Here is a 25,921-nt window from a genome sequence, read left to right as displayed (position 1 = left end):
GGAAGTACAACCTCAGCAACAGTTGACTATACAATAGCTACTGCCCTTTGGCTTTAGGGAAAACTACTTCAGTAAAGATCTAACACCTGAGGAGAGCTAAACTCTTACCTGTATTTACCAAAATCTCAAAGATTCTTAAAATTACTTACAAATGACAGCAAGAGCTACTGTCAGGAACTGGTTGAGGTCTGCTTAAACTTTCTACACAAGGAAAAGATCCATGTTACCTGCGAGGAACTAATCAACCTCTCCAGTTTTGTCGTCCCTGTCCCCCATCCCTCCCCATTCCCTTCTGTATTTTCTAAATTTCCAATTCTTCCTCCTGTCACTGTTTTCTTCCCCAGTTCATCCTGCAGGACACACAGAGGCACAGCCCCACATGAATAAAATACATTCGCTGTGAATGACTAGGTCACTTAACTAGAGGCTACCAGATAAAAAAAAAACAGTTTAAGCACCGACACAAACCGTACAGCTGGTATAGAACAGCAACAACCACTACCCAAATTTGATACTGTAGGACAGCAATATGGGAACCATGGCCACATGTCTGCTCCACACTGAAAACTTCCCATTTACAAGCAGCTTTCTGAAACAAGCAGAAGTTTCTAAGACACCAACCATTTAGAGACAACACAAACTTAGTTAATGAAAATTTATTCTTTTGGTAAGTCAAAGCCAGCTCTTATGCGACCAGGGCAGAAGCTGTGGATGATTCACTAAAAAGAGAGAAGAAAGAGAAAGAGAGAAATATTAATTGCAAAGGCAGTTTTCCAAGCTAGTCAAAAATACTGCTTCAGTTCAAAGCTTTAACTACCAGTCCTGAGCTTAATCGCTACCTGTTTAAAATTTTTTACGGCATAAAGATTTCACTCTTCCTTTTAAAATACAAATACCAGGATAACAGCATAAAACTGTCCACTGCAAAACCTATCCAGCTGCACTTGAGTCTTTTCAGAAAAAGAGAAGCTAACCCTAACATCTATGGGAATTCCTCTATGTTGGCTGATTTTTCCTAGAGAAAGCTACAAATTACTTTCATTTTTGCCACAGCTAAGCCATTTCTCAATAAATTTTGAAAATAACATGAACTATAAAAGTACCTGAGAACATAGACTACAGTTTGAATAAAGTGTTATAAAAGTTACCTAGAAGGTAGTGACTTCATTCATTGAGAGTTTTTTCTAAGTGTTACGACAGTCATTTTAACCAGCAGTGTTTCATTAATTTATCAGTTAATATTTATGAAGACACCTGTTCGTTGCTGAATGGTTTATCTATATGCCTGATCATAACACACTCTTTAGCCTTTCAATAACAGCCCCAGCACATTGTTTACAAAACCTACAAGACTTCAGTGAAAATAGCAACATAGAAGAAGACTTACTACTTCCAATTGGGTGGCAGCACTCTCTTAGTTTTGTAGTAGCGAGCCAGCCTGTGGATTCTGCTTTCAATCAGAATCAGGCGGAACTTGGCATCTTTATCCTTGAAAAGAAAGTGACATTACAACCAAACACTACTTTGTCTTCTCAATGATGTACAATCCAGACGAGCTTTAATGAAGTAAAAAAATCCACAGCTACTTCTACAAACTCTACTTTCCCATTACCAAAGCCTGATGAATCTGGTAAAATCAGAACAGGACCAGAAATACATGGTTTAAGCAATGCTTTTAAGATCTTTTTCATGGACAAAGACCATTCTCCTTTATCGAAATGTCTCATCAACCCCCTAAGTTTACTCAAAGGAGGTGGCTAACGAGAAGTACATGAAGACTCTTTTGCTTTGTCAAGTTGTAAATAAACTACTGTATTATTTGAAAAAGCAAACATAGAGAATTATCTACTTAAATTAGCACTCACCTTTCTGTTTCTCTCAAGGTGTTTACGAACAGCAACAGCTTTCTTAATCAAGTGATAAAGATCCTCTGGAAGGTCTGGGGCCAGTCCCTTCGATTTAAGGATTCTCAAAATTTTGTTGCCAGTAACAAAGCGAACCTGGGCAACACCATGGGAATCCCTCAGGATCACACCTGAAACAAACATTTACATCTTACACTGAAAAGAAAAACCTTATACAAACAAATCTTGTGAAACCAACATTACAGTTATAAGATATCCAAAAAAGGTCTTCTCTAAATTAAAAACCTTTCTGGTGGAAACTGTGAACAAATAGTAGACTATCAGTGAGCAAAATACAACTTAGCAAAGCTGCAACACTTTATCAGATAGCACTTAAAAGACAACTAACCCACCCATCACATTTAGGCAGGTAACTCATTCAGTGCTACAATATTAGACTAAGCTTCCCTATAACATCTGTTAGTGGCCATTCCTAAGGACAGGTTATAAGATTAAACAGATGCTTTACATTTTCTCCTTGGAAAAAGAAAATTAAAAAAAAATACTCAACTACTTTACTAAATATGCTTCTTTCAAGAATCAGACGTGTTCCCTTTTTAGTGGTATCCACACAGTGAATACATAGGTACATCAGAAAACCTGTATTTTTTTCACATACTTTCTAATATAGGTTGAAGAAACAATTACATTATTATAGTAAAAAAAATGTGTTTTGTCTCCATTTAGGAGTGATTTATAAACTTTACCAATTTGCGACGGAGTCAGGCCTTTTTTTGCCAGCTTGTAGATCTGTTCCTTTACATCATCAGAAGTAAGTTTCAGCCACTAAAGAAAATTAGAAAAAAAAAAAACAACAAACAAACCACACTGATGAACACTGCTTAATACAGAGTCGTAGGCCAGCTACATGAAAGCTTTTTATAAACAGTTGAAATAGATGCTTTATAATACTTGAAGAAACAATCAAGAACTGAAATTGTATTTCTAATGATACAGAAACCTTTTTACCAGCTGCTTTATCATCAGTTTACTTTTACTACCACACCAGAAGCATGAATACAAATTTACAGAGGAAAAAAATCACTGCCATTGGGAAGGAACTCTTTAACTGGGCCTTTGACAGAAAAGCAAAATTGAGAACAATTTAGCCATCTCTTAGTAAAGCACCTACAGAGCTTAGTGAAAATCAGAGCCGTTGCTTCCGTGATTATTAAGGGGAAGGCAACACCAACAGGCTAGGTAATCCTTGCTCTTTCAACAAGCTACAAAAGCTCTTTTTTTTTTTTCCCAATACTGTCACAGTATGAAACAGAAAAACAGAGCTAAAAATATATTTGGAAGTGCTCTATAGACTACAATCCAAAACAGAATACAAATAAAACTAAGGAAAAAAACCCACAGGGTTTTTTAAAACAAGTATAGCATTTGAGCATCCTTATCATTATTAAACTGTTTAACCCATCAGCAGCACTTCAAGCAGCTTCACGTTATCTTACTTTAAATTGTATCGCTTTAAAGCACAAAATAATAAAATAATCTCATTTTTCCATTTAACTGTTTTTCAGTACATGCTTTTCCACATGCAGCACAAACTGGTCTTTCTGCCAACAAGCAGATCCATCAAAATACAGTCTTGCAAATCAAGACTGATTAAGCAGCTGCTCGTTTAGCTAAGTAAGCCTTTCAAGTGGAAGTACCCTGAATGAACTAAGGTCACACTGAATTTACTTACATTAGTGCTCTGACCAGCAAATTACTGTTGCAAATAGTTTAGAAAACAGTCGGTTTACTCCACAATAGCAAAGACCAAACTCGAGCGTGAAGAGTAGTTTAACCTCTAGGAATTATCAGCATACAGAATAAAAGTAACTGAAATAGCACTTAAATAAAGGGAGGTAGAACGAGCCAGAGAAACTTTTTTGTTTAACAAGTCATCTGGCCAGGAAACAATACTTGCTTTCTCGGTATCCTAAAGACCACAGGCTAAGGTAGCATTTTATCAGGCCGAAATTCACGAACGGCGACACAAAAGATCACAGCTCTTCTCGGTTTTGTTTCTTTTCCTGGTCACTGCTAAGCTGCACTGTGGGAACCGGACCCTGCGCTGAAGGCCACAAGGCAGCCGCCTGGGCCCGCCGAAGCACGCGCGGGGCGAGGAAGTGACTTACCGTCGGCACGCTGCGTCTGTAGGGCAAGGCTGACTGGGACAAGCCCTTTCTGCGAAGAAGAAGCAAATCACATGCTAAGCGGAGCCGGACAAGTTACAAGCCCCGACCCCGCTACAAGGCGGCCGGCTACCAGCGTCTCCTACAGGGCCGCATCCAGCCTGCACGGCCGAGGCCTGCGGCCTCCCTCCTCGCCTGGAGACGGGGCCGCCACCAGTACAGGCCGCGCCAGGGCAGCACCGGGAACAGGAGCCCGGGCACCACAAGCGTGCCCCTTCCCACGGCCGGTCAAAGAAACCCGCACCAGCCCAAGCCAAAGAAACCCGCACCTCAGCACCGGCCCGAGCTTTTCCCACCCCCACCGCCATATCTCCAGAGCCACCGGCCTTCCCCCCCCCCCCCCGCCCCATGCCCCACACGCCGCATTGCTCCCGCAGTAGCCTTTCTACTCCCACACCCGTCCGCGGCGCCCTTTTAGCACCCACAACAGCCCCAAGCCGGCCCCACACCCCAGCCCCGGCCCCCGCAGCGGCCACTTACCCAGGAGCGTGCATGCGACCCATGATGGCGGCCACAAAAAAGAGCGAGCCAGGCGGGGCGACGGCCCTTCCGGCCCCACTTCCGCAGGAAAGGGCGTCCCCACTCCCAGCCCCGCCCCGGACGACAGCCAATCAGCGAACGCTGCGGGCCGTTGGCGGGCTGAGGGGGCGGCGCGCGCCCCGCCGTCAAGGCGGTTACCGGCGGCGGGCAGCGAGCCCCGCCCCGCCCCCCCCGCCCCCGCCTCAGCCGCCCCCGGCGGACAGTGAAGACCAGTACACACTGTTTTTTTTTGTTTGGGTTTTTTTTTTTGTGTTCCCCCAGAATAGCGTTTAATGTACTCACAGGACAGTTACAGAGTCACATTGAACCCGTACGGTGCGGGCACGATGGAGGGCAATATTGTACATCTTTAGGTACGAGCTCGTTTAATTAAAGTATTTGGTTCTTACAGATATATAGACAAAGGGAGGCAAACTATTTGCTCTCTCTGAATTTCATCACCTATAACGCTATCTTGGTCACAGTGTCCGAGCAGGGAGCAGAAGGGAGGGGGGAGCGGGGCCTCAGGAAGAGCCCTGGCCTTAAGGCAGGAGATGGGGAGTTCTACACAACCCTAACTGTAAAAATCGAGAAAATAAATGTTATCAAAGATCGCACATGCTTCCAGAGACAGGTAGCTGTAGATCGTAAAAAGGCAGTAATAAAAATTTCAGTGCAAAGTTCTAGGTTAATAGAGAAAAGGAAGAGGTCTTAGCGCAAGCTGTTACTCCGAAATACCAAAACAAGGTCGGTGTAGACAATTTATTTCTGGCTGCAGGTCATACGTTGCATAAAAGATACTTTTCATTAAACATGATATAAAAAGCTGTTAAAACTACATTTTCAAGCTAATTAGTGTACTGGTAAATTCCACACTAACTGAGCATTGTCCTCTTTAACATCCATTTTTTTTTTTTTGTACGTAATACATTAAAGTCTTATTGCAACAAACTTTTTTTTTAAATTGAGAATAGTGCAAAGAGGTGCAAGCTTGGTGCTGTTCCTCTATGTGTGAGGAGAGGCCAAGGCCAGATCCCATAGACAAAAATCCATGACCACAAAAAGCTTCAGCCAGTGACTATTTCGAAAAGGAAGGGAAAGGCACAAAATGAGTTAAGCTATGAAGAAGATTAAATCAGAAGTCAGGACAAGTGCTAACAATAATACAGTACTATGAATTTTTTTTTTTTCAGAGTCCAGACAACTGTTAAAACTACAAATCATTTTTTAAATGATTTTAGTTTATTTGTATTTTGTGCTGTAAGACACTGTGCTTTAATAGCAAACTGCAAAAAAGGCAGTATATATTGCTTTCATTTTATTTCACAATGGAACGTTTCACAAAAACAGTAGTCTACTTTCCTGTGTTTAAGTGACTTGTGATTCTAATGATGGAATGGAGTAAGTCTCAAAAGCATCAAGTGAGCAGGAAATCTATCTAGTTAGTTATATAGTTTACTATTTACAGGCTATATTTATATGAAAAATATGCAGAAGATGCCTAATAAAACTGGGATTTGTTAGCGCCCATTAGTATCAACCCAGTTTCTAACATTCAGGATGTTCTTAGCTTTGTAATTGTAATAATTCCTACAAAATTGGACCATGAATATTTTAGGCACCAAGAGATTCAAGTTTACTTCTCTCTTCTGTACTGAAGGGAGATTGGTCAGTAGCAGGGGAAGGAAAATCAGATTATGAAATAAGTTTTTAGTGTTGGGCGTATAGAAGACTTTCCCCATAGTGTGTCTCTGTTCATAGTTGCATATTTCACTTTAAAATTTTGCTCTAGTCATAGTCAGTGGTGATAGTCTGTCTTGCTCCAAGACCTAGCACTAAAGTGTGCAACTTCATAGCTTTGTTTAGACAGAACATAATCATCCTAAACACTGAGTAAGGTGAATAAAAAGGCTACAGCTGTAGTGCAGAAGCACCTAATTAAGTAACCAGTGATATTAACAGGAGATAGTAAGTGACATTTGTACTCCACTGTCACAATATAGTTCAAATCTAATGTTCTTGGAATGAAGTATTTTTAGTGGAATTAACTCTTACTGGGAGTGAGAAACAGTGTTGCTGTGAACTGTTAAAAAAAAAAGTCACCAAGTTCCTCTCTCAAAGCTCTGTTAATGCAACTCATTTCTGGCCTGCAATTCATCCACCAGTTGTGCTTTTTAACTAGAGGCCATCCTTTACCTGTAGGTACAGGTGCAAATGCCACTTCAGATTTAGTGTTTGAATCTGTTCCACATTTAATCACTGCAGCATTTAAAAGTTCTAGAAATTAAGACATTTCAAAACACTGAGAAGCTGGGCACATTTCCTATGGCTCCACATTCAGCCAGTCTTCATTGAATTTTTAGAGATCATGGGTAGAAAAAGATTTATCCAAGTTGCACTAACTATGAAGATCAGTGTAAGTGATGTTATTTGTAAATAACACATCTCAGGAAAAGACTTCCAGTAGGACCTGCAAGGTATCAAATATGAGAACGTTTCCCCTTCTTAAGGAGCTGAAAGTTAATATGTATACATATTTAAATACCAGAAATGAGGTAAAAGAGAAGCATTTGAATTATAAGGCACCATTATGTACAACTTCCATTATTGGCACGCACTCCAGTAAGTCTTAGAGAAGCATGAATCTGGGATTAAATGCAACGCTAAGAAATTTTTTCCAGCCCTTCAACCTTCATTTCTACAGGTGTGTGTGAAGCCACCAAAATTTTAGCCATCACTGCTTCTGGGATGTCTAGTTAGCAGTGGGAATGTAATCCTAAGACACATCATTTCTTTGATATTCTCCAGCATCATGCCATGGCTGACAACACAGGTAACAAAAATTAAAAGCAAAAATGGACTATATCCACAGGCCTAATGATTAAGCTATGGTTTAACCAACCAGCATAGTCAAACTGTTCATCTCACTTTCATGGATTAAAAACCCCTTCCTTTACACACAACTCAAACATTTACAATGATGCTTTGATAACTTTGCATAAGCATAAACCAGGTTTTCTAGAAATCCTCCAAATTAGGCTACATGAACATTGGTCCAACGTATCTGTTGAAATGCAGAGTCTCTTAAGATGTACAAGTTATCTTCAAGTAGGAAGATGCACAAAGCACAAGAGAATACAATTATTCTGGTCTTACTCAGGTGTAGAAATGAGTTCACAGATAGGGTACAGCAGTTAGTCGATACCAGTTAACAGTCTCCTTGCTCAAGTTGAAGTCCTTTAGTGAAAGTGTAATTCCACCCAAGAAAAAGTTCTCACGTAATGATTCTGCACTGAGCACACTTAACTGAAGTTCTCTCTGTTTCAGAGTCTCCATGCTATATCCACTGTACACAAGCTAGAAGGTAAGAAGTCAAGAATTTCTTGGTTATCCAAATGAAGTTACAGATTGCCCTTTCTTCTGACTGCCTAGCCACTGACAGATGTCTTAACTGCACATTATGACCACTCACTATGTCTGTTTCTCAGAGAATGGGCTGAAGTACATCCATATTTTAATTTGTGCTCCCAATGTTAAGTGTTTAAAAGGACCAGTGTTTTCAGATGGAAGTACCATTTACATACAAAGACTTCTGAATTCATTCTTCTCCACATCATGAATCAGTGAATCCAGGGCAGGGGGATCCTAAAACTAAAGATTCCTTTCCTTCTCTCCATCATTCCTCAGAGTCAGACTGAGAAATTTCTGCTTATTTGTAATAGTATATGTACCTACTCAGTTGCTTTGGGCTTTTTGGGTTGTGGTTGTGTTGGTTTTCTTTTTTTTTGTTTGTTTTGGCTTTGTTGGGGCTTTGGGGGGTTTGGTTTGGGGTTTTTTTGTTTGTTTGTTTTAAACAGGGCACAAAATTTTCAAACAAATTCCTTTTCCATTTATATATCTTCACACATTTTTTTAGACAATGTTTTGATTACTGCTTAGAATAAGAGACAACAGCAAACCATAGGGAGTTACCACATAAATTTTAACTTGCCATTTCATTGAAAGTTGGATTTCTTGTCTTCCGGGAGATTTTGGTTTTGCGTTTGGATGTTTTGTGCGTATCTGGAAGTAAGTATGTTTTTACATAGGGATTTGGATCTGCACCATCTTCTGTAACCTACAATCCAAAACCAAGACAAGTTAGAAAACTAGTTAGTACATAGCTATTTGAATTTTTATTTTCAAGTAGCTAGACTTTGCAGTCAAGCTAACTAAAAGCAGCAGTTAAGTTGGCAGTTAGAAAATTTGGAGGAAGAGAGAGTTCCACCATTCCTGCATCAGCCTAAGTCAAGAAGGTAATTCACAAAATGGGAACAGTTTTTGGCAGGGAGCTCAGTATCTCTACTTACCAGGTCTTTGATGTGCATCACCATGATAAATAGAGTGCTATTTCTATAGGATATGGATAGCTTTACTTCTCCTCCCACTTTGCCCGAGGTAGGACTTGATGGACTTGCATCTGAAAAAAATATACAATTATTTCCTCTGTAATATTTGTACATTTACATCAGTACTATACTGACTTATATATGGGGGAAGAAAATACAAGCCTTAGACCAAGTTCAGTTTCTGACTTTATTTCTAGTTCCCTAATAAGAAGGCAAGGCCATAGGTTTTAAAGGTTTTTGCATTCTCTTGTAAGAGCCAACTTGGAGGTTTAGAGTAAAAACTTGAATAATTTAGTTAAGCTATAAGCAAGCCCAAGTGATCATACATATTGTTGCAATATTTGGTATGTTTTTATTTCCTTGAAACTGTATGCAGGCACATTTGGAAAGACAGTGATGCAATGTTTTCAATAACAAAAAACTACAGTTAATGAAAAATTTTTAAAAAAAATCACATTGTGAAGGTGTCATACTATAGTCATCCAATTTATAAACACCGCCCCAAAACATTACCTACCTGTAGGTCTGGCTATTCCATCTATTCCTTCCACTTTTTCATCACGAAGTAATGGATGGAAAAAAGTATAAACAAGATCACACTAGATTTGGAAGAAATGTTGCATATTAGTTTAAGTGATAACAAGCACCAAGGTATGAAAACTTGCATTGGATTTGCTGAAGATATTTGAACTCACTTCTGCCACCTCTGAAGAACTGTTCATCAGACTCTGTATATAGCTGTTGAGCTCCACTTTTCTTTTAGCTGCTACATCTTTTATATGTGTTCTTCCCAGAACCATCTTATTAGGAAAGCTACAAGGGTAGAACAAGATAAGAGTTTTCAGTTAATTTCTCTGGGGTAGATACAGTTAGATTTCATTGTCATTTCCATCCTGCAGTGCTGACATCCATCTTTTCATGCCAATCATGAGTGGAAACACAGCATGCTAATAGGTAACAACATTAAAGAAAGGCAGGGAAACATTTATAGGTAATTGTTCTAAGTGACACGACACACAGACTAAAGACACTGAGTTTCTCCTCTGGCTCCACCCCTTAAAACTTAGAGACAACCGTTTTCTCCCTTAATTGCCAACTTTGAGGTCTAGTTTGCCCCTCAGCAGTTTTCTCTCCAGTTCACAAGCTATTTCTTCCTCCACCCACCTGGGAGCAGTTTTGTTGCTCCTGTTATAATAGTGATGAGTGAGTTAAGAACATACCCTGGTAACTTCCAAAGAGGAAAGAGAATGCCAAGTTTGTTGTGGAGCTCCTGAAACTCATCAAATGTTCGGAAGACAAACGTTGGCTCAACTTGCCCTTCTCTCAAAACTCTCACTACATAGATCTGTCCAAAACACAAAAACCCCAAAGATAAAAGTAGTAACAACATTATAGATCTGACTTAACAGTATAATTTTCGTAACAATTAATTCTACTATGGTAATCCTTCTCCTGCATACATATCCCAGTAACAGTGTTCGCACTTTATAGTAGAGTTAGAATTCTAAGTAGTCCTACTGTAACGCAAAGTAACATGCTTTTCCCATAACATAGATCCAATCTGACAGGGGGATAAAGGCAGCAAAGACTAAGCTGTCCTCATTCTTCCTTTTAAGCCTCATTGTAAACTCCTACCAGATAGCAGTGTACAAAATTTTAACACTTCAGTGCAGGATTACATCTAGACATGTATCTGTGCGGCCAGAACTACCACAAAACTTTCCAGCTATGGACTATAGAGGAAACTAATGCCTAATTTTTTTTCAATCTAATTCTCTCAAGATTCTAAAGGATTCAACTTTTAAAGTGATAATTTGGTAGGCAGATGCAAGTGTACTGCATTATACAAAAGGAATGTTTAAAAATACTGGGCATACAGTCCCAGGATGCAATTTGTCACATCACTATGAAAGGGAAATGAAGGTTGAGAAACTGCACAGAAAATTCAATTCAGTGGACTCATTTTATGGGCAGATGAGTTAAATATGTATTTAAAAAATGTGCAACTGGGAAGAGGTTTAAAAATCTAGACAGAAGGAGACTACATCATCTTAACAGTTTCCTGGAAGATAAGAGGCTGTTTCGGCTTAGACCAGGAGTACTCAAATACATTTATAATATAGTGATTCAGTACAAAGCTAGGCTTCAATTCTAGCATTATTCAGCTTTGTTCGACCTTCCCTAGCTGGTGTCTTACCAGATTAACACATTTACAGCAAATACAACTTGGAAAGAGATGTACATTTGCATATATCAATATAGCTAACTTTTTAAACAATTTAAGGAAAATGTAACTTGAGCTGACTATTCTAGGCCAAACAGCAGTAGAGAAGTAAAAAAAAAAACCACAACAACCAACCAATCTAAAATGCAGATGGTTGCACATCTGCATAGGAATACAAATACTAACACTAGCCTTAAAGTGTAACCCAGGTCTACCAAAATCTTGAGGGCAAATTTTAATGCTTGCTGTCTCTAGCAAGACTGGCTAGCAGTGTAGGTGCATGTCGTGGTTTTGGCTGGCATAGATTTTCTTCATAGTAGCTAGTACAGTGTTATGTTTTGGATTTAGTATGAGAATAATGTTGATAACACACTGATGTTTCCAGTTGTTGCTAAGTAGTGTTTATACTAAGTCAAGGATTTTTCAGCTTCTTATGCCCAGCCAGCAAGAAGGCTAGAGGGGCACAAGATGTTGGGAGGAGACACAGCCAGGACAGCTGACCCAAACCAGCCAAAGGGATATTCCATACAACATCATGTCCAGTATATAAATTGGGGGAGTTGGCTGGGAGGGGCAGATTGCTGCTCTGGGACTGTCTGAGAGTCAGTCAGCAGGTGGTGAGCAACTGGATTGTGCACTTGTCTGTCTTGAATTATATTTCACTTTCTTTTTATCTTCCTTTTCATTACAATTATTATTTTTTTAATTTCAATTATTAAACAGTTCTTATCTTAACCCACAAGTTTCACTTTTTTTTGATTCTCCTCCCCATCCCACCAGGGGTAGGGGGAAGCAGTGATTGAGCGGCTGTGTGGTGATTAGTTGCCAGCTGGGGTTAAACCACAACATTAATACAGGAAATTATGCTTTTACTTGGGAGAAGCAAATACAACTTTAATGGAAGGTCAGAACAAAACCAAAGAGTGTTTGACTTAAGTACTATTCAGGAAGGAGCCATTTTACAGGAGGCAGCTACATAAGCCCATAAACATGACTCAAATTCCCATTTTTTAAAATCACCTCCACCAACACTCCTCCTTCTCAAGAAGTGTCTTCATTTTGAAGACTATTATTGGATGCTAAAAATACCAATCTGTACTCTAGCACTCCTGTGGCTGATTTACCCTGGCCAGCAGCTAAGCACCCACACAGCTGCTTTCTCACTCCCACCACTCACCAGCGGGACAGGGAAGAGAATAAGAGCAAAAGCAAGACAACCCATGGGTTGAGATAAAGGCAGTCCTTGGCAGGGGAGGTGACACAAAGACAATCTCTCACCACCTCCCACAAGCAGACCCATGCCCAGCCAGTCCCCAAGCAACAGCCACTTTGGAAGACAACACCCTCCCATCCCCTGCTTTCTTGGCTCTACCCACAGTTTTTATTGCTGAGCATGACATTATATGCTATAGAGTATCTCTTTGGCCAGTTTGAGTCAGCTGTCCCTGCTGTGTCCCTTCCCGACTTGTTGCCCACCCACAGACTACTCACTGCAGGGTGGGGGGGCAGGGGCAAAGAGGAAGAAAAAGTGAAATTCTTGACACTGCACAAGCACTGTTTAGCAGCTGCCAAACCAGTTGTATGTTATCAACACAGTTTTAGTTGAACATCCAAAACACAGCACTGTGTGGGCTGCTGTGAAGAAAGATAACTCCATCCCAGCCAGAGCCAATACAACTCTCTTCTCCAGGACATAAGCAAGCCGGCCCATTCCCAGGAGGATCTAGATTTCAATTTTGGTTTTACTTTCAAGCCATTCACAGTGGGGCTCAGTCTTGAGTGTCAACTTTGCGATAGGTTTCTAGGCTCCCATTATAGTCAGTGCAGTCAAACTTCAGAAAACTCTTCAGCTCATCCTAAATCTGACATTAGTAACTAACTGAACAAGTATCTATAGCTGTATTACTAAAACTCTGTCAATAAAAGGAACCTAATTGTCTATCTCAAAGCTAGCTACTTAAGGCTAAACAAGGCAAGTTTCCCTGGACTAATCCTCTGTGATTAAGTACTGAACTTATGGCAAGGAGGAGAATGTATGTTGTGGGAAGAAAACACACAGTATCTTCACTGAGTGGAAACAGATTCCACATACTTACATAATGTTTATCTGGGTTATATCTCTTCTGATATGTAAACACAGACACTTGTTTGATTCGGCCATCTTGTTTAAGAGAATATGTTTTAGCCGAAAATGAGAGGATCGGTTCATCATTAGAAGGTAAACCTGAGAAACGCAGCTGAGCCAAATTGTGAATGAAGAAATTAAACTTTGTGGCAACACTTCCCAGACTAGATTCAATCAATCTAGAAAAGAAAAAAAACAATGTCAAAAAGACAAAAGTGGTTCTGCCAGTGAATCAGACTTAAGTCTAAGAAAAATAAAAAAACATTTCTTACTCACAGAGAAGCAGGTTTTAAACTAAATGTGATCAATGGGCTATATAAATAGCATCATATCAGCATTTAATAGAAGATTCAGTATCCAAACTTTAGCATAGGTTGTTATCCAAGAATTGAAGGCTCTCCAGAGTTGGTAAAAAAACCCCCCTGGAGTACTGCATCCAGCTCTAGAGCCCTCAGCACAGGAAGGACATGGACCTGTTGGAGCAGGCCCAGAGGAAGGCCACAGAAATGATCACAGGGATGGGAACACCTCTCCAATGAGGTAAGGCCAAAAGAGTTGAAGTCATTCAGCCTAGAGAAAAGAAGGGTCCAGGGAGACCTTATTGTGGCCTTCCAGCTTAAAGGCAGCTTCTAAGAAAGATGGGGACAGACTTAGCAGGACCTGTAGCAATAGGACAGGGGTAATGGTTTTAAACTAAGAGAGGGTAAATTTAGACTAGATACAAGGAAGACATTTTTTTACAATGAGGGTAGTAAAACACTGGAACAGGTTGCCCAGAGAGGCTGTAGATGCCCCATCCCTGGAAACATTCAAGGTCAGGTTGGATGGGGCTCTGAGCAACCCGATCAAGTTGAAGATGTTCCTGCTGATTGCATAGAGGGTTGGACTAGTTGACCTTTAAAGGTCCCTTCCAACCCAAACTAGTCTATGATTCTAAATTGCATGTATACTAATGTAGTTTCTCTCATATATTTAAAATGAAGTGCAATAACACATTTTGTAACTCATAGCAACAACTCAGTTACATGACATACACACCCCCACTTGCTACACTGGAGCATCATCCCTCCTTCCCCACTGTGCAAAAACACTTCTTGAAAGAGAGAGCTTCTTTAGAATGTATTACAAGGTTCCCAACATATACACTGCTATTAAGCAATTTAGAATGTCTTCAAAATGCAAGTCTCAAACAGCCAGACGGAATTATCTACTTTCAGTATTTCAAACAAATTTTCTGCACAAGGTTACTATTAAAGGCAAAATATTTTAGCACAAGCATTAATCTTACACGAAACTGATCTTATTTATGTAGTTCCCTAGTTAACTGATAATTTGTGATTGTACAGTGTAACTATTCAACTTCTACAGACATGTTTGTGAACAGCCTTAGTACATTTTTTCATAGCAGAAAGCTCCCATTAAAATGATGATGCTGGGAGGTATTTTAGTTTTCACTTATCTAGTACCTCGTAAAGAAAATGGTAGCTTCTGCATCTGTTGTTTGGGGCTGGAGAGCATCCTGGACATACTTCAAGTCCTGAACCCCACTTAGTTCTGGTAATCCAGAAGAAAGCATCTGCAAGAAATTAAAATTTACAGTTTTAATGCAATAAACCTAGTATGATTTTACATTGAAATAATTAAAACTTAGACCCTCAAATTCACTTGAGGCTGCACTACATTGCTAAACACTAACAGCGATAGCCAACAATTACTTATAATGAGCAGTTATTCACCATTTCTGCTGAATTATTAGCAGTTAAAAACAGTTTGCAGTGTAATTTATGGTATCATCTTAGTTTTAAATTTTCAGGAAACAGGTAGGTAGTAAACAGCTTAAAAAAATTCCAAAGACAACCTTCCTAAAAAGTACATCTGATGTTTCTGGCTTTTAAAAGCACCCATTAAGAGTTTCTGCAGCATAAAAAGCATAGCCTTTGAATACTACTCAGCGTGACAGATCTATCAAGTTTCAACTGAATTTAATAAAGTTATTACCAATGAAAGTAGGTTAAGGAAGAGGCTTGCATGTTTTCTTATCAAATTGTAAGCTTGACAACAGAGATCCACAAACAACTGAAAGCGAATAGTGGGTTTTTCACCACCATTAATGACATAAGCCATATCTGATGTTAGCACAAAAGGAGCTCGATCCCTGTTCAAAAAGCACAGAATTAATAAAGTTAATTATAAGGTCTATTCACTTTGTCACGTGCTTACTCCTCCCCTGCATCCCGACCCCAAGGTAATGATATTAAATAATCCCTTAATGCTGATTTAATGTTTTGGGTTGAGTTCAGCTGCTTAATGCTATCTCAAGTTCCCAACACATTCACATGGTACAGGACATACAGCCAGGTTACCCTGCAATGCTTTCCATCCCTCATTTCTGAAAGCCATAACACACTAAAATAAATGTAATTACTATTATCGCCTGACAAACACGTTAACTCCTCTATCCTGGACATAGATTATCTTCCCCTACACAGAGGAGTAGTAGTAAATACAAACTTGCTGTTCACGCTTTTCTGTAACATCGACATTCACAACTGTTTTTGAGCCAGAGTCTGTTCTCATTTGTTTCACACTCAGGTATTCCAATGACATAAAGGTTCTGGCACTCAATTTCTCACTCATTGGTAAAGTTAACTTAAGCATACAATACATAATCACATAAACATAGCTAAAAAGGTGAAACTACACTACAGTTTTATCCGATATTCCTGGAAAAGTATGACACTAAGATTTGCGTTAGATGTAAGGCTCCCATGTATCAATAAAAAGTTATATTAATCTTTTCCTATACCAAAATACTTGGCTTTCATAACTATTGTAAAGAAATTCTCATTGAGATTTGCCAAGTGTATATAGCACAAGTTCTTAAGGAATGAATGCAGTCTGGAGTTTTATATTATGTTTAGGAGACGAAATTCCTTACCTTCAACCTACCAATAGCTAGAACAGTAATTTTATTTGAAAGCTATGCCCATGTGCTTTGACTTAAAACAGTTCCAGAGATCAGAATATGGAAATAGGAAGCTAGAGCTTTCTCAAAATTAATTTTATAAGTGTAAGTTTGAATGCATTGTAGAAACTCTGTGGTTAAATTGGAAGATATTGGCTTCATAATGAGAACAGCAGATAACAGGAATTTAAAAGTTAATGCTTAGAATTATAATGCTTATAAAAATATACTAAAAATCACCTCATTATCTACATTGCTTAGCTACAGAAAATACCTTTTAAAGCTACCAAACATTTGCGCGTGACCCAAAAATTTTCCAAAGTCAATGTGAAACATATGCCCTGTGTTTCGGAGCATTATGTTGTCATTGTGGCGGTCACAAATTCCCAATACATAAGTAGCTACACAGCATCCTGCACAAGAGTAAATGAAGTTTTCTGATGCCTGGGAGGGAGAGGAAAAAAAAAAATGAATTGAGATCAGATATCAGTGGGAAAACAGCATTCATGCATTCAACAGTCAATCTTGACAAGTGTAAAATCCAAGCCAGATAAGACAGGCCCTAAAATTTGCTTTTTTCCAAAATGGTGTTCTTCAAATAGCTTTGCAAAAATCTTTAGATACCACATTTTCCAGCAAAAATGGTTTTGTTTTTATAAAAAAGAGGAGTTGAAAACAAATCACAAAAAAAAGTATGTTAAGAGAAAAGGGTACAAGACTAATTTTTCCATTGTGTTGTAATAGCATTGTAGCCAAAAGAAAACATTTTATTTTTTTAATCCCATGTGCTTGTATGAGAAGAGGCCACTGCTCCTAAACCACAACTAAGAGCAGCCACCATTCTTCCCCATCTTAAATTTGAAGTACATTTTTTCTATATCCAATAAAAACTCCTGATGTGAATCCTGAGAATCCTTCTGACTCCTTTTTAGCTATATAAAGGATTTTCATTTGCTCTTTTTCAAGTATAGGAAAAAACTAAATTTCCTAAAGATACAAAACAAAAATTCCAACGGAAGATCTGGAATAAGAATTTTATTCTTTCATAAGATGGTACTTATACCTTTTCAAAATCTTCAAAAACAGCACCACTAAAAAAAGTTACCTTTTCATATTCCTCCTCTGTAGGATTATACTTTCGCAACCATTCTGCCAGAGGCTTGTCTTTAAAAGAACCTGTCACTCCATATTCCACTTGAATTTTTCTAAGTGTATCTGAAGCAGGAACGAGCTCTACCATGCCTTTATATAAAATATAAAAAAGTGTATTTAACCATCTCCTTAAGTTATACTGCATTTTCATTATGTAGTAGAAACTATAATCTTAGACTAGTTTCTTTCAAAACCCAGTTAGGTGTAAAAATAGCGCTATTAGTCTGCTAAGCATTTGCACAGACTATATTACAAAGCATACCATGAAACGCACGTAGCAATCCAAGCTAGGCTTGCTTTACTGTAATTACTTACAGTTACTAGAATGCACATAAATTATACTTTGAAAAATTACTTTCTACTACATAAACTAGTTTTGGTCTATAAGCAATAACTGCAAAACATTTTGATGCTGACATTTCTCATACACTGACACTTAAGTAATCTAGTAACTTTAACTGCTGTCAAGTGTTGAAATAGACCAGACTGTTGCTCCAGAAATAAGGCAATGGGCTTTACATGTGGCCTCATTTTGGAGATACCATTTCCCAAAAATACTTGTACAGTTAAATCATTAAAGGAAAACATTCGATTAACAGAATTTTACTTTTATCTTGACAAGAGCAAAGGCAAATTTGTAATTTACATCCATTTTTTCTTTTCCACTTTAATCCTTCAAGTACTTTAGGAACACTAATATTAGCAGGAACAACAAAATAAATGTAACATGCTATGTGATCAAGTCACTGTTCAAAATAAAAAGACATCTGTTTCTCTAAAAAGCAAGTCTTACATAAATAGAAGCATTTTGCTTAGTTTTGTCAACCTAAATTCCCAACATTTCCATGTATTTAAGAGTTTTCATCATACTGTTTAGCATCTGACTGAAGAAATATTTAAGTTACTGTTTATCCTCTTAAAGATCTTGTGGTTCCCATTGGCTAGCTCTAGAGAATTAGTGAAAACTAGCAAAAAGCATGTTCAAAGTGCAGGGCAGTATTTTACACTCAGACTCAGAGTTCTGTGACCTAGTTTCCAACCTAAAAGACAGCCTCATATCGCCAAGAAACTTTTACCAGCATATGACACTAATCCTGGGGGACAGTGTGTGTGGGAGTGTTTTTTCTTGTTTTTGCACATTTCAGTACATGAATGATACTCCCTGACTCAGCTACAGTAGATTCCAAATACTTCAGAATTTCACTTTAGACTTAAATACTTTCTTCCACTGTAACTAAACTTTCAGAATCAGGATTGCTATAGCACCATTATTTTCTTGTGTTTCGGTAAGGGCATCAAGAGAAACTTTAACTTTTATCATTGTATTTACTTGTTTGCACCACTGTTCATTGACAACAGAACACACAAGCATCTTGGGACTCAAGAGAAGAAACACATTCAAATGCAACTCAGCCATCAGGAAGTTCAGAACAATTTAACTTGCTATACTCTTGAGTACTGAAGTTCCTTGCATGGATGGCTCTTGGCCTTCCACTATTTCTTGGGCCTGCCTCTGCATAGAAATTTTTCACTATCAGCATGACAGAAACTGAAGGGGGGGAGCAAAGATTATAGGCAGCATCTGGTTTTGCACCTCGATCTTTTCCAGTTGAGAGACACTTGAAGATAACCATTCGTAGATCCAGTCCCTCCTGCAGCCAGATCTTATCCATAATCTTAATCATTTGTAAAGCCAACATATCTTGTCTTAGATCTTCTCCAACCTTAAATGGAAAAATAAAAAATTACCTAGAGACATAATATGGTTTCAGCAAAACTAAACTTCACAGATTTTAGTTGCTTTACATTTCTAGGAAGCATTTCTGGAAATCGCTTTACATTTCTTCTATGATTTAGCTATACATTATGCTACTTACTTCCTCATAGCTACACACTTAAAAAGAGAAATAGGCTATATTTAAGTTTTCACATGTGGTAGGCTGACTTTCACATTTTACAACCTGTTCAGACCTTGGCTCCTAGATACACAGGAGCAAACTCACAAAATAACTAAACTTATTGGTCTATGCTGAAGTTAACTGATACCAATGAAAGAGTGATTATCATTCAACTTTTTTTCTCCAATACACATGTAAGGCCTACCTTAAACATCACATTAATTTCTTCTCCCAAAGGGTCTGCATTTATCAGTGCAACTTTCAGTGGTACTGCATTGGAGCTGAAGAAAGAACATGCCTACAAGTAGATTTAGTGTTAATACTCAAAAAGGAGTATTCCTGCTAGCCCAGAAAACAAGACATTCTGACAACAAGCAGGTTTGACACACAATGTGTCTATTCAGACTTTTAACATTGCAATTGTGGCTAATATGTGCTTCCTTTGAATAAAGAGCCCTTTGGCTGTTATTTGTTGAATTCTTGTGCAAAAGCCAACAGTGCTGCACAGTGATGATGTTTTATATGTTTTGAAAGGAAGAGTGAATAAAACATGGATAAATATTTTATCAGCAGCCTTTTTTTTTTAAAGCTAGAAGATATAAAAAACCAGGTATTTGCATGTGTTACAGTATTTTCCCATTTATCTGCTTTCAAGTATATATCCATGGTTTCATAGTTACAGTAGAGAAGGAAAGCAAGATGAACTGTCTCACCACACAGGATTAAATCCAGTGTTCACAGACCTTTAGGTTCTCAGTCATGCATGATGATAGAATCAAGACTGTGCTTGAGCAGGTATTGTCAAACCTTGCAGAGTTCTGGAAAAATAATTTACCTGCTTCTCCTACATTATTATTTGCTGGACCATCACAATAAATTAAAGGTACTGTCTGCCTCCCTGGATTCATGGCATCTCTTGGACACAACCAGTCTCGGGTAGTCTCACCCGTTTCACAGTATCTACCCATTGTTTGAACTTTATAGCCCTGTTCAATTTTCTCTTTTGATTACTACTGCAAACAGGACTTTTTCCTGTTTTACTGTAACCAGGATTGTTGGTCTCAAGAGAGACAGGGTCTGAAGATATAATAAGTTATTACAGATTATTTTATTTTTTTTAAATACAGGTACCTTCATTAGTTTTACACAAGTATTTGTATAAATTTTATCTTTGCTCAGCTAATTTCACTGCCTTGTTCAATCAGAGTTTTTAATTAAAACCCTCCCCCCAGCATAAAGAGTTTTCAAGCACCTCAATTGATTTTTTTTTTTCTATTTGTAAAAGCTTTGCCTATATGTAGTTTTTCCAAAAAGGTTTTGAAACTCCAAATGTGCAATACCTTAATGTTCAACTCTTTTGCCACAAGACTGGGATTGAGAGGCAAACGGCATTTGTTCTTCAAGAAAAATAACTGCACACGTTCCATACCATTTTGCAAGGCAGCCTGCAGACAAAGAAAAATGTCAGCTGAAATGTTTTTGTTGGTTTGTTGTTGTTGTTGTTTTGTTTTAACTGGAGCATCTACAGAAAACTTCTGGACAAAGTTATCCTGAAACCAATGTTTTAACTCCTCAGTGTCAAAGGAACGCTAGAAATTGTAACTGCTGTTTTAGCTATTAAAGATACATAAGCCAACTAACATCACACAAGTTTGTGTTTTGGGTTTTCTTGTGGTTTTTTTTTTTTACTGAACCAGATGATAACATCCCACTCCATCAAACTAGAAGTTCATATTCTTATGAATATAAAGCCTATGAACATATCCCATTCTTTTGCATAATGGGATCATTTTTCAGCAGTAGTAGGTTTAAATCCAATTCCAGTTTATTGTACACAGAAACCATCCTACTTTCTTACCCTATCACCTCATACAATCTTACGTTTCAGACAACAAATTTGACAGAAACATCAACTTCATTAAGCCATTAACTTGTTAAAACGCAGAGCAATGGATTCCTAGATCTTCCTATATATTATACATAACATTTTGCTGAACTTAGACTAAAAAAGGCAATTGAGTGGATTGTTTTGAGGGTTTACTCAGTCTCATATTCTTTAAGAATATTAAAAATATATACACACCTGCCGAGCAGATCCACTTGTTTGCTTTACTCTTTCTGCTACCATTCCAAAAAGCTGCACTAATCTCGTCTGCTTCTCCAACTCTTCCCTCAGCCTTTTTCCACAGACTGAAAGAAAAGCTCCAAGAATTTGCTCATACCTCACACCAAACTTTGGATCATACAGTGTATCCTTAAGGAGCCTGAAATAAAGGATTTAAAGTAAAATTTTCCTCAGGAAAATACTGCAAACAATGCAATACCAAGACATAAAAAATATTTTAGTGAATCAGTACTATATGTACTGTAACTGAAGTTACTGATATACAGGATAAAAAGGCAAGAAGTTTCTGCCTCATAGAGCCACTGTCTTTTTCATGAAAAAAAACCCCAGGATCTACATTTTGTATACTCCCCATTCACAATGTTCATTGTTTCAAACTATGATATTAAGAACAATCATTTTTTTCTGGAAATCTTAATCTTATAGTAAACACATTACGTGAACAACGGAACAAAGTAACATCTTACCAATATAGGTAGTGTGCTATTCGAATGCTTCCCAGTGCCCGAGCCAAAAGAAATCTGACAAGAGCACTGTCAAGGTAGGTTTCATACTTCAATGCCTAAATACAAAGAAAATGAAATAAACCAGATCTGGATTTAATTCTAAATGAAGACTGAGATTTTATGACTAATGTACAGACAGAATCACCGCAAATCCATAGGACAATCACAAAGCGATTATTTACTCAAATTGTTTTCCCTACTATGCATTAAGGTTATTAAGTATAGAGGCATGCAATTGCACTGCTGCTACTAGTAATCAGCATTTCCTTTGGGTTTTCAAGAGCAAAAAATTTCAAACTTCAGTGTAGGAGAAAGTTTTACCTGTACAAATTGAGGGAGGAAATCTGTTAACTCATCATCACTTAATGTCTCTATCCAATTCACAGCTGTATTTCGTACTTCCTGATCAGCAAACCTAGAAAGTCACCACAAATCCACATTAAGTTTATTCTGCTCGTGTAGGATTTTTTTTCTTTTTTGAAATCAGCTAAATACAAAAGAACCAATATAAAGTTTTTAACAGCTCAATAAAGGACCTACAAGTTTGAGGACCTTCATTAGCTAAGATGCAAACACACGTGCATGTTTAGGACAAGCATCCTAACCTCTCAAAATTTCAGTCTTAATAGCTTGGCTGTATAGCTTGCTGTCCTGTCACAAATCAGATTTCAGAATCCTAACCACTATTGCTGTTCTTTCACTACATGACTTGGTTAAGCCTACATTAATAAAGTAAGCATGTGTTCTTTAAAATTTTAAGAAAATTTAGCTGTTGCTAAAAGAAATTCAGCAATATTTTCCACAAGAATGCCATTCAAAATCTTCTACTTAAGAAGAGTATTTTAATGCACAATACAAACAGAAAACTTATTTACATTGTTTTTCTTACTTTGAATCAAGTAGTTCCAGTGCAGCTAAGGGTGATAAAGGAGGCCACTGTTGAAGTAATGAATATATTTCTGGAAGACTTGCCCAGTCCCAGTGAGGGGCACTAACCAATATTTTTGGTAGGCTACTAGTATGACTATGACAATAATGTCTCTTCTCCCACAAAAACTCTTTATCTTCTTTTGATAACCTGCAGACAAAAGCATTTCAGTTTATAACATGCATACAGACCATCACCTGAATAACCCCAATGCTACTGGTCATTGTGTATATACAGATAATTGAACACACAAAATGCAATGAAATTAAAATGGCTATTTCCTCCATAAAAGTCAAAACAAAGCAAAATAAAGCCTCAAACATTATGGAAACAATTGTTCAAAGTTACAGTTTGGGCAGGACAAAACCAAGTTTTTAGTATAATCTGAAATAAACCAAAATGTTAATGTTAGTTTGGTGCATACAAGTGGGAAAGCCTGCCAGAAAAGCTTTCATGGCATATGAACAGCCACTGTTGAAATTGCCACTGCTCCCTGTAACCAAAAAACTGCCAAGTAGGAATAGGCACATATAACAGGCAGCCAGAAAGGTAGCAGTCTTGTAACAGGAGAATATTAAGACACCAGCATTGGAAAGCACAAGTAAATTCATTAAGTCAGCACCATTATTTTGCAAGTTTAATTCAATCTCTTGTTTAAGTCTCTACAGGTCTTCAAAATATACTAGAACCATATTAAAGAAATTCAAGAATAAATAAGCATTCCGTACCCTAGCCACAAATTCTCACATACAAAGAAACCATAGCCAGAAAGAGATGAACATACCCAATAGTGTTATCCTTGGAAAGAATGGCAAGGAGATGTTCTCTCAATGGTTTTTCTAATGTTTCTATGGAATGATGCACAGTAGTCTTTGCAGCTTGAGGAATTTTGTATTCAATATCAAAAGCATGGGATGGAAAGTCAATCTGAAAAAAAAAATATATTCTGAAAGTCCTTAAGAACAGTACAGAAAGCTCACCCTTCCAGCAACCTCAGATGTTTAAGCATCTGAACTCTTTAGTTCTACATGTGTAACATGTTTCCGTGTTTTCCTGAATATTTTTATCAATCTCAAATCTACGTAACTATGGTCCTTAAACATATGACAACTGTGTTGTTGCACAGTGCAGTAGATAAGGTACTCCTCAGAAGTGAAGTGAGGATGCTTAGAGTGGAGACTAATCACAGAACTATTAAAATCTGCACCAGTAGTTTCAACCCAACCACCAACTCCGACCATGTTTTGGGACTGCTAAGCCACGCCTAACAAGGTGCCTTCTCTTCAGAGAGAAATTTGGACTCAGAATTTAGAAGGAGAGGTGCTTATAATTCTGTAAAGAAACTGGAATTGCTATTATTTGGGTCTAGACAACTTCCATCTCAGCATATATTTCTATAGATCAGTTTTCAAAGATGTTCCCTCCCAGTACCAATAGCATGTACTACCAAGGCACCTCCAATTTCTCTTACTTCCAGATAGTAATTCCATAACTGGCTTGTATACACTTACAGCAGCTTTCCATTCTTTGCCCTTGATGTTTTGTAATCACTATTCTATACTGGCTTTCAAATATGACTTAGTAATATTTACATTCTTCCCAAAACATCAACTGCTCTGTTACCACTCACGTAGGAGTTACAAGTCACAATGTTCACACAAAACATAGTCAGATCAAGTCAGAATTATATATAACCTGCAATACTATTCTTTCCATATTTCCTTTCTTACTGGCCATCCCTGACGTATGATGTGGATGTGATGAGGTCCAAAGTTGCAAGAGCTTTGTCCCACAAGTCAACAATCTGGAAAAAAGCATGTACAGGTATTAGTGTCACAGTCCGTTTACCTCAACAAGTTATTAGTTATTAAAATACTATTTGGAGATGATCAATGGTCACTACAAGGAAACAATTCTAAAGTATTAGTGTGGTATAGGAGGATAGTTCAAGCTGAGTATGTGTTTCTACTGCAGAGAAGAATTTATCTTATGATGAGCATTTCAACAGTGATGTTCAGAAAAGAACACAGGAAATCAAACCATATTAGCTAAACAGTTCGGAGCTTAAAAAAGGGAATTATGATCATCAAGTGGCAAATAAATTTATTTCTTTTCACTGGATGTCTTCTATACTTTAAGTCTTTTAAAATGCTGCAGACAACTCATGGGTGGAAAAGGCAAAGGAAAAAGTTCAGTGCTGACACACCTAAATTAAGTGCTCCCTCTGAGGAATAAACTGAACATACACACCTTCTTAACTTCTCAGAAAAAAGGTACAGTCATATGAATATTACAGACATCGCCATTTGCCTGGACTTTCCACATTCCTAGATTCTGCAAGCGCATATCAGATGACATTTATATTTACAAGTTTATTCCCAATATTAATACCATTTCCAACTGTAGTAAGGCACAACTGGGGATACTTCATCAATCAGTTAAGTGCTGAATGTTAGGTATATAAAACTTCTACCAGACTTTAAAAAACAAAATAGAGTCTCAAAAGACTGCTTGAAGGCCAAGCCTTAAGTATATTCTAAAAGATGTTTTAGGGTTTATATGTGTTTCAATGAAAGAACAGTTCTTTATATGTAAATATTGATTAACTGGGAGCTTATGATGCCAATAAAAATTACTAAATCATGCCATTAAAGCATAACAGCTTGTTCTTTTTAATAATCCTCCGGTTTAATATACTTGCCACAGCCTTCTGTCTCATCCACAAATAAAGATATTTTAAGCCACTCCACACACGTCACCTGAATGGATTTTAACTTGACTATGGATTCTTCCAAAGCACATACATGACCTTTTATTCTTCCTATGTTTTAGTTAGCTAAAAGTTTTAGCTCCTGCCTGCTATGGATGCTATTCCTAACTGTAACTGCAATATTTGGCTAGTAACTTTAATTACCTAGTTCTGGATTTAATTTATGTAGACTGCAAGTGGATTAGACCACCTGCATCTCTACAGTTGCCATATATAGGCTGTTCAGTAAAC

General features: G+C 37.9%; 2 protein-coding genes across 7 annotated transcripts in view; both read right to left on the bottom strand.

The window, feature by feature from the left end:
• Window positions 1–641: 641 nt before the first annotated feature.
• RPS13 (ribosomal protein S13) lies at window positions 642–4,682 on the bottom strand. Its single transcript, XM_049820920.1, has 6 exons — window positions 4,571–4,682; window positions 4,034–4,082; window positions 2,612–2,690; window positions 1,866–2,035; window positions 1,388–1,488; window positions 642–719 (listed from the first exon to the last, which is right to left on the bottom strand). Exons 1-6 carry the CDS (start codon window positions 4,591–4,593, stop codon window positions 686–688), a joined length of 456 nt encoding a protein of 151 aa, XP_049676877.1. The 5' UTR covers window positions 4,594–4,682; the 3' UTR covers window positions 642–685.
• A 675-nt stretch (window positions 4,683–5,357) lies between these two features.
• PIK3C2A (phosphatidylinositol-4-phosphate 3-kinase catalytic subunit type 2 alpha) overlaps window positions 5,358–25,921 on the bottom strand; it is a 76,348-nt gene continuing 55,784 nt past the window's right edge. For 5 of the 6 annotated variants that reach the window (XM_049821002.1, XM_049821003.1, XM_049821001.1 and 2 more), the window contains 20 exons: window positions 24,616–24,724; window positions 23,705–23,847; window positions 22,882–23,070; window positions 22,314–22,407; window positions 21,954–22,048; window positions 21,445–21,625; window positions 20,702–20,806; window positions 19,567–19,659; window positions 19,058–19,187; window positions 17,417–17,553; window positions 16,586–16,755; window positions 15,345–15,501; window positions 14,813–14,922; window positions 13,318–13,525; window positions 10,218–10,342; window positions 9,693–9,810; window positions 9,515–9,596; window positions 8,959–9,068; window positions 8,601–8,726; window positions 5,358–7,966 (listed from right to left, as the gene is read on the bottom strand). In XM_049821002.1, the coding sequence (XP_049676959.1) occupies window positions 7,784–7,966; window positions 8,601–8,726; window positions 8,959–9,068; window positions 9,515–9,596; window positions 9,693–9,810; window positions 10,218–10,342; window positions 13,318–13,525; window positions 14,813–14,922; window positions 15,345–15,501; window positions 16,586–16,755; window positions 17,417–17,553; window positions 19,058–19,187; window positions 19,567–19,659; window positions 20,702–20,806; window positions 21,445–21,625; window positions 21,954–22,048; window positions 22,314–22,407; window positions 22,882–23,070; window positions 23,705–23,847; window positions 24,616–24,724 (2,665 nt within the window). In that variant the 3' untranslated portion in view covers window positions 5,358–7,783. Of the gene's footprint in view, window positions 7,967–8,600; window positions 8,727–8,958; window positions 9,069–9,510; window positions 9,597–9,692; window positions 9,811–10,217; window positions 10,343–13,317; window positions 13,526–14,812; window positions 14,923–15,344; window positions 15,502–16,585; window positions 16,756–17,416; window positions 17,554–19,057; window positions 19,188–19,566; window positions 19,660–20,701; window positions 20,807–21,444; window positions 21,626–21,953; window positions 22,049–22,313; window positions 22,408–22,881; window positions 23,071–23,704; window positions 23,848–24,615; window positions 24,725–25,921 lie in introns of all 6 variants that reach the window. The other variant, XM_049821004.1, reaches the window with a different exon arrangement.

Source organism: Accipiter gentilis, chromosome 17 (genome assembly GCF_929443795.1).
Source record: "Accipiter gentilis chromosome 17, bAccGen1.1, whole genome shotgun sequence".
Lineage (NCBI taxonomy): Eukaryota > Metazoa > Chordata > Aves > Accipitriformes > Accipitridae > Astur > Astur gentilis.
The sequence above is the reverse complement of the archived record's forward strand: the minus strand, read 5'-3'. Positions and strand labels throughout refer to the sequence as shown.